At 42.0% G+C, this 9504-nt stretch overlaps 1 protein-coding gene across 1 annotated transcript in view; it reads left to right on the plus strand.

Annotated features, from left to right (window-relative positions):
* Positions 1 to 5913, plus strand: part of LOC126457076 (dehydrogenase/reductase SDR family member 11-like) — a 49011-nt gene extending 43098 nt beyond the window's left edge. The window contains exons 5-6 of the mRNA XM_050093077.1: positions 2483 to 2626; positions 4399 to 5913. Coding sequence (XP_049949034.1) covers positions 2483 to 2626; positions 4399 to 4443 — 189 coding nt within the window. The 3' untranslated portion in view covers positions 4444 to 5913. The remainder of the gene's footprint in view (positions 1 to 2482; positions 2627 to 4398) is intronic.
* Positions 5914 to 9504: the final 3591 nt, after the last annotated feature.

Below are 9504 nucleotides of genomic sequence, written 5' to 3' on the forward strand. Positions count from 1 at the left end.
AGTCCGAAGACTGGTTCTGTGCAATTATCCATGCTAAGCTATCCTGAGCACTTCTCTGAACAACTACTGCAACCAACATCCGTTTGACCACGGTTGTTGTAGTCAAGCTTTGTTCTTCCTCTACAATTTTTACCAACATACACTTTCCTTCTTTATGTGTCTCAGAAAGTGTCCAGGGCGACCTGTCACAGTTCGCGCTGCTCCTCCCGTCGGAGGTTCGAGTCCTCCCGCGGGCATGGGTGTGTGTATGTTGTCCTTAGCGTAATTTAGTTTAAGTTAGATTAAGTACTGTGTAAGCTTAGGGGCCGACAACCTCAGCACTTTGGTCCCATATCTTACCACAAAGTTCCAAATTTTCCAATGTGTCCAATCAATAATTCCGTTCTTTTAGTTAACCTGCGTCATGCACTTCATTTTTCCCCAGTTCGACTCGTTACCTCGTTATTAATTATCCGAACCACCCGTCCAGTGTTCAACATTCTCCTGTACCACCACATTTCAAAAGCGTCTATTCTCTTCTTGCAATTGCTGTTTAATATGCACGTATTGCTTCCATAAAAAGCCACATTCCAGACTAGTACCTACAGAAAATACTTCCAAACATTTTAATCTATATTAAATGTTAACAGATTTCTGCTTTTCGGAAATGCCCTCCTTTCTATCGGCAGTCCGCATTTTGTATTTTATCTACTTCGGCCATCGCCAGTCATTTTGGTGCCCAAATAAAACTCATCTACTGCTCTTAGTGTCTCACTTCCTAATCCAATTTCTTCAGCATCGCCTGATATAATTCGACAACATTCTATTACTTGTTCTCATTGTGTGTTTTCAAAATACTATCCATTCCGTTAACTGCTCTTCCAAGACTTCTGCTGTTTCTGACAGCATTATGATGTCATCGCTAAACGTCAAAGTTTTTATTTCTTCATCCTGAACTTTGGCTTCATCTCTTTCATCGACCCTTTTTAACTTCTGCTTCCCTTTCGTGTCCTTCGATTCCTATAACTGCAGTCTGGCTTCTGTACAAGTCGTAAATAACATTTTGCTCCTTGTATTTTATTCCCGCTACTCTCAGAGTTTCAAATAGTGTATTCCAGTAAATAATGTCAAAATATTCTATGAATGCTATATAGCAGACTTGTCTTTCTTCAGGCTATCTTGTAGGACACGTCGTAAAGTCAGTATTCCCACGAGTGTTCCTCCACCTTTCTGGAATTCAAACTGACCTTCCACAAGGTTGAGTCTACCAGGTTTTCCCTTTCTTCCGTAAATAACTTGCGCTCGTGTCTTTCAACCATGACTTATTGGAATGACGGTTCGGTAGTATTTGCTACTGTCAGTTAGTGCTTTCTTTGGCATTGGAATTAATTTCCTACGTCTGTGTATTTTATTGAGTTTTATTCTGGAATTCATAATCAATAAATTATGGTCGTAATACACATAGGCATCTAGTTTCGAAGTACGTGTCTTATCGTTACAAAGCCTGTAATCTACAATTAAGTGATATATCGGCTGTAAAATAAGTTCCACCTTCATAATGAACACAAAAACATAATTTTGGTAATTGTAAGTTTTACCAACAACGTTACATATGAACAGTGAAAAATATAGGTGGTGGTGGTTAGTGTTTAACGTCCCATCGACAACGAGGTCATTAGAGACATAGCGCAAGCTCGGGTTAGGGAAGGATTGGGAAGGAAATCGGCCGTGCCCTTTCAAAGGAACCATCTCGGCATTTGCCTGAAACGATTTAGGGAAATCACGGAAAACCTAAATCAGGATGGCTGGAGACGGGATTGAACCGTCGTCCTCCCGAATGTGAGTCCAGTGTGCTAGTGAAAAATATATTTTGCAGTAATAGACAAGTAGTAGACAAGCACATATGTAACAAAACTGTGTGCTATATGGAGACTCTAAGCCACATATTTGACCTTCCCATGGGAAAGGCGACTTAGAGTCTCCGTCTCAGACATAATTTTGTCAAAATCGCTAAGCGTGGGTATTACTCTGGCTTAGAAGAAAAGATTTGAGCTCAAGTATAGGTATGTTTAGCAAAAAGATACCTTTCCCACGGTAGGTATAATAACAAACCATGTTGTCGTCCTGTGTCTGAATTACATTGGCTTGAATTTAAAAAAAAGTATGGATACCATTCATTAAAAGATTATTATTATTATTATTACAGGATTAAAAAGATTAATTAGTAACAACATCTTGTTGTATTCCTGCTGCTCTCCGCCAAGCCCCTTTATCCAGCGCATCTTCCTTGTCGATGCATTGATTTTCCATTACTCCATTTATGTGGTCTGTCCAAGAACGTCGTGGTCTTCCGCGCTTACGCTTGTATAATTCTGTAACCATTAAAAATTGCAATATTTTTTACAATACATAAAACATTCCTTCGTATCGAAAACAGAATTACAAACATCACCTTATCATTGTACATATATGGAACACTAACAATTAATTCCTCTGTTTGCAGCAAATTTCTCCAGGGGCCGTGAAAACCAATGCGATGAACCAGTCTGAAAGGTGGGCACAGACGTTCAAGACAATGCCTTACCTGGAAGCGGAAGACATAGCAAAAGCCGTGGTCTACATGCTTTCCCAGCCCCCAAGGGTTCAGGTGAGTTTTCTACTGCTACTTCAAATTACCTTATTTAAGAAATGTTCGAAAATTTCCAATTAAAGTTTTTTAATACTGCAGGTATGGGCAGTTTAAAGATTACTTATAAAACTTGTAATTATGGAGTGGTAGTCGTCCAATATTTACGCAAGCAGCAAACGACCGGTGATATACCACCCATACCAACATAGCTCTTGCGTCTTGAGCTTCATACCAAACTGTGAGCGACTGCGAGATGACTGTCGCCCTTTTAAGGCCCCAGACCTCCCCCCTCATGGAAACACCCAGAATCTACGTCACTTGATATGTTGTACGTTCAACAGCCTGATTCACAACTTTTAATACATGTATGATATATAAAATTTGATTGCGCCATTACCTGTGCACTAAAATTCTAAGCAGGACAGAAACCATACGTTTATTTTTACGTGCACTAGTTAGCCCAAAATTTAAAGTTAAATAAATGCAAAATTTGTTGCGGTGCTGAAAATCAGTTCGTAATCTCTGTGCTGTAACTTATTACAGTAAATATGCATATGGCGCCATATTGTTATTGGATTTTTCCTCTTCTTTCCATTGAACTACTCAGAATTATGCTAGGTGAAGTAGTTTTTAGCTTGCAGGCGAAACTACGCAAATAAATAAACAGCAAATTAACAGAAGGAAAATCGTACGGACCAGATGTTGGACGAGGTTTGTCATTATGACCACTAAGACATGCTGCATTGCTAATGGCATATGTATCATATATTAAATTAGATGCAGATTTTAATTAAAGTTAAATTAAAAAAGTGTCTCACAGCTCAATTAATTATGATATGATACATGTGAGTAGTTCAACCAAGGTGCGATACTAAGAGCTACAATTAGTGCTTGATCTCTTTTGTAAATAAGTATTACTAAAGTTGTTAATTACATGCTGAAGTTCAGGTACATACATCTTCTCGGAGTTGTATCTTCTCATACATATGAATTGTAAATCTCGACTGCATGCTGACAGAATTACTTTGATCTCCTCTTTCATTTGACATATCCGTCGTGGTTTGCGCCGTAATGAGAGCAAACGTGAACGGTGGAAGGGAACCCACAGTGCATGCTAGCGGCGGAAGTGACGTCGCGCCTGCTGGTTTGAGTCTTAACAGGTCCACGTGTCACGGCCGGCCACTGCCGGTGGGCAGCCACGTGGCACAGGGAGCCGCCGTGCTGTACACCGACCACGGCCCTGCCTGGAGCCCACAATAAAGAAAACGTAACGTTTACTCCATAAGCATTCGGCAGCATATACCCAGCCAACAGTGGAAGGAGTTTCTGATGTCATCCTCTGTCACTGTTCCAATGCTACGTCATAGAATAAGTCAGTGGTACTCAACCTGGCCCCTGCTGCCCACTAGTGGGCGTTTTGGCGTTCATGGTGGGTCGTAGGCGGTTTGGGTGTTAAAAGCATTTCCATTAGCTTTCCATAAAAATTTGACATAAAATAATTGCTAAATAGTAACAGTTACACGCTTTAACTTGCAATAACTCTGCTTTATCATTTCTTCCAAGTACGGTTACTTCCCTACTTTATAAACCACCATTATTGTGGGGCCAATGAGCAGATAGAAAATTTTACTGCTATCAGAGATACCGAAGGGGGCTATAGGTAAAAAACGTCCACCACTACTGCTCTAAGCCAATGAAAAAAGAGCAGCTATGAAAACCGAATGTATTTGGCATTATCATTAATTTCTTCCTTACTTCCCCTCTTAACTAATGTGTTTAATTTGTTTCAGGTTCACGACATCATTATCCGGCCAACAGGAGAATTTTACGAGTGATGTTGCACTGAATGTTTCTTTCAGTGTACTGTAATTTCTGATTTTAAGGTTAACAAAACATGCGTATGTAGTACACTGAAGAGCCAAAAACTGGTACACCTGCCTAAGACTTCGTAGGGCCTCCGCGAGCACCCAGAAGCGCCGCAACACGACGTGGCATGGACTCGACTAATGTCTAAAGTAGTGCTGGAGGGAACTGACACCATGAACCCTGCAGGGCTGTCCATAAATCCGTAAGAGAACGAGGGGGTGGAGATCTCTTCCGAACAGCACGTCGCAAGGCATCCCAGATATGCTCAATAATAAAACTTCCTGGCAGACTGAGTGCCGGACCGAGACTCGAACTCGTGACCTTTGGATTTCGCGGGAAAGTGCTCTACCAAAGAGTCTCGGTCCGGCACACAGTTTTAATCTGCCAGGAAGTTTCATATCAGCGCACACTCCGCTGCAGAGTGAAAATTTAGTTCTGGATGCTCAATAATGTTCATGTCTGGGGAGTTTGGTGGCCAACGGAAGTATTTAAATTCAGAAGACTGTTCCTGGAGCCACTCTGTAGCAGTTCTGGACTTATGGCGTGTCGCATTGTTCTGATGGAATTGCCCAAGTCCGTCGGAATGCCCAATGCAGATGATCAGACAGGACGCTTACGTACTTGTCACCTTTCAGAGTCGTATCTGAAGGTATCAGAGGTCACACATCACTCCAACTGCACGCGCGCCACATCATTACAGAGCCTCCACCAGCTCGAACAGTCCCCTGCTGACATGCAGAGTACATGGATTCATGAGGTTGTCTCCATACCCGGACACTTCCACCCGCTCGATACAATTTGAAACGAGACTCGTCCGACCACGCAACATGTTTCCAGTCATCAACAGTCCTGTGTCTTTGTTGACGGACCCAGGCGAGGCGTAAAGCTCTGTAACGTGCGGTTATAAAGGGTACACGAGTGGGCCTTTGGCTCCGAAAGCCCATATCGATGACGCTTCGTTGAATGGTTCGCACGCTGACACTTGTTGATGGTCCAGCATTGAAATTTGCAGCAATTTGCGGTAGAGCTGCACTTCCGTCACGTTGAGGGATCCTCTTCAGTTGTTGCTCCCGTTTTTGCAGTATCTTTTTCCGGCCGCAGCCATTTCGGAGATTTGAAGTTTTACCAGATTCCTGATATTCACGTTACACTCGTGACATGTACGTACGAGAAAATCCCCACTTCATCGTTACCTCGAAGAAGCCTATCGCACGTTCAAACTCACTTAAATCTTGATAACTTGCCATTGTAACAGCAGTAACCGATTTAACAACTGCGCCAGACACTTGTTGTCTTATATAGGCATTGCCCACAGCAGTAACGTATTCTGTCTGTTTTCATATCTCTGTATTTGATTACACATGCCTATGCCAGTTTCTTTGGCCCTTCAGTGTATAATGTATCATGTGCAGCAAATAAAACAACATAAAAAATGAAAATCATTTATTTTTCGCTATAAAATCAACCACTTGTTAATGTTAGTGTTAATGTTATTATTGTGGCTCGGTAAATGAAACAACTGCTTCGCAATGAATATGTAGTAGATGATTGGACATGCAGTGATAATCCTTTTGCAACGGAAAGGCAGACGGGACTGCTACTGCCGGTAAATATAAGAGTGATTGTGGTGAATAATTCATATTGCGGTAAGATGAGCGTTGACATGTCGTTACTTACACAAATGATGGAGTTCACTTTGAACATATATAGTATTTTCAGAAACATTATTTCAGTCAATGTACTAGCTACTACAAAAGTTGCAACCAGAAATTGATGAGGTAACATACCACACATTCCACGAAAGTGACAGAATTCCTTCACCGGACCAGGAAGTAGTGAAATATTTTGTTTATATTTGTCAGACATCACTACTGAAAATCAGCAACGGTTACGAAAACTATTTCTGTCTGGTTTCCTCATGAGGGTGGATGTTTTTTATTTGAGTCTAACGTACTCTAGAATTCCAAAGCATCTGGTGTAGAGTAATACATGCCTTATCACTTTCAAAAAAGATAATATGAATTTAAAATATATGTATAACGCACATATGGAAACACAATGTTTAACCAATTTACATCTAGATTGCTGGAACCGCACGCAATACTGGCTTTTGGTCGTAGTTAAAATGCGACATTTGAAGAAAGGACAGCACTATCGAAAATTCGAGGAGTATTTTAAATAAAAAACAATGTGACAATATATTAGTTCATCAGTACATAACTTAGACAAATACGGTCGTGTGACCCAGGCTCATATGCGAATGTATGTGATTGTATGAGCTGAAATTTTGATACAAAATTTATACAAATGATACAAAATTTATACAAAACAAGAAACCAGTACTGGGAAGTTATGGTGCAAAAGAAGAACTTATTATGTTAACAGGGCGAATGATGGATATTGAAACTCAGCTAGCATGTACATGTATGCAGTGAACATTAATAAAACCGACAAACTGCAGAGACGGATTCCTCACTGGAAATGGAGGAAAAGGGTCCTATTTACATGTGTCAAGAAAGGCATCATGGTCACGGTAGATGGTGCTGATGAATGACAGCTCCTCTGACCAAGTGCTGCGTGTTCCTTGTGTGTTGCAGGCTGTGTGATTGATGCAGCATACTGTAAGCAGCAGAACGGTCTGGTATTCGTGTCAGGTACAAGTCGAAATGGTTTTTGTGTTTGACCAAGCAGATGGAAATGATCGAGAAGCAGCATGGCTGTACCAAAACAAGTACCCTCAGAGACATCAACCGCGTTACCCATCATTTCAAGTCCTTTTTGGGCGTTTGTGTGACAAAGGGTCCCTTCTGACAGACGAACATGCAGGGAGGCGGCGGACTGTGCATACACCAGATTCAGAGGACCAGATTCTACAGGACATTGAGACGAACCCTAGTGTAGGCCCCAGGCAAGTGGCCTATCAACATGGTGTAAGCCAGAATAGGTTTGTGTGTGTCCTGCATGACAACCGCTACTATTCCCCATTACCTGTAACCCCATGGAGGCCATTTTGAACGTCTTTTGGGACGTAGATGCAATGCAACTCTTAGCTTTGTTCTGGGACAACTTGTCGTCGCACGTATACTAATCATTTCTGGACACATGTTCATATAACCTTTTCTCCTACATTTTCAATCAGGAATCCGTCCTTGCAGTTTGTCGGTTTTATTAATGTTCACCATATATATATATATAGAACTTGGTAGTATGAGCCCACTTATCTGTGGAATGATTACAAGCTTTGGGTTTGTAATTCATTTTTCACTTCCCAGCTATTGGCACTGGGATAGAGTTAGTGTCCAAGCTGTTTCCACACGTTCTATCAGGGACAGATATGGGTACCTTGGTGGCCCTGGGAATATCACATCATCATGCTGAAAGCCTATAGAGACATGTACTACGTGTGAGTGAGCACTGTCCTGTTGCAAAATGGTACACGAGAGGTAACTCGTGAGGACCCAGGATATCTATAATATTCTATTATGCCTTAAAAACTCCCTCAGTCAATGTCATGCCTGACTTGAGGTCATATCAACGTCTCCTCACATCAGAACGCCAGGGAAAGCGTTTCTACAGCTGTCCAAAATACTCGAAGAATGGTACCTTGACCACCACCATACTCTCTGACGATGGCAATCCTGGGTATTTCAGAACCGCAAATCATCGCTGATCACAATGTGTCTTCGTTTACTAGCAGTCCACACATCCCTGTCGTGGTACCACTCCAAACGCAACTGTTGGTGTTGTGGTGCAAGCAGTAGCCTTGGCAATGAGAGTGCCTGCCTTCAAGTTCCTCTACAGTCCAATATAGGGTTGGTGTCACATACGAGTGCTCCATAAATCTAGATACTGGATGATTTAACAGCTGGCCCAACGGACACCGACAATAGGGGCCCTTTTAAGCCCTGATAACACTGTCTCCCATGAGTACGTGGCAGCTCTGTGTACTTCACAGTAATCACTCAACATCTGATGCAGTTCCCATCGCTTGTGTACCTCTCCAGGTCTGCTAACAACACTAAACATGAACAACTACACTGACGCACCACACTGTGGTGACCATTCTACCATTCACAAGGAATTCAAGTGTAACATTTTCATACCTACTGATGGTGTACGAAGTTACATTGACTTCTGGCCATGTCTTCTGGGCACTTTACTTTTTGACATGCTGAAAATAAATAAATAAATATAGTATCTGAGTCTCAGCATTGCTTGGTTATGTATTTATTCCAATGTTCCATTAATCTATCTCCTCCTTCCCCACACTCTGTTGATCTCCTATCTCCTCCTCCCCATTCTCTCTGTCCATCTCATCTTTCCTTTCTTTGATCATCTTCTGCTCTCCCACCTCTCTGTCCATTTCCGTCTTCCACTTTCTGTGTACATCTTCTCCCCCCAATTCCTCCTTATCTATGTCCATCTCCTCCTTTGTCTGTCCATCTCCTCCTCCCACCTTCTCTCAACACGTTATCACCCTCACCTAACAGGAAGCTGGTAGTTCTAACATCCACAGTATTTCTTTCCAGACGGTAACCAATATGTGTACCAGACTGGGTTGAAATCGTTCCAGAGGTTTAGGATGAGCTTTTTACAAGTGGATTTGCGCACATGCGCTCATGACAAATATAATTCACATGTTGTTAACATATTTCGCACTTATGTGTACATATACAGGGCAATTACAAATGATTGAAGCGATTTCATAAATTCACTGTAGCTCCATTCATTGACATATGGTCACGACACTACAGATACGTAGAAAAACTCAAAGTTTTGTTCGGCTGAAGCCGCACTTCAGGTTTCTGCCGCCAGAGCGCTCGAGAGCGCAGTGAGACAAAATGGCGACAGGAGCCGAGAAAGCGTATGTCGTGCTTGAAATGCACTCACATCAGTCAGCCATAACAGTGCAACGACACTTCAGGACGAAGTTCAACAAAGATCCACCAACTGCTAACTCCATTCGGCGATGGTATGCGCAGTTTAAAGCTTCTGGATGCCTCTGTAAGGGGAAATCAACGGGTCGGCCT

Source organism: Schistocerca serialis, chromosome 2 (assembly GCF_023864345.2).
Source record: "Schistocerca serialis cubense isolate TAMUIC-IGC-003099 chromosome 2, iqSchSeri2.2, whole genome shotgun sequence".
Lineage (NCBI taxonomy): Eukaryota > Metazoa > Arthropoda > Insecta > Orthoptera > Acrididae > Schistocerca > Schistocerca serialis.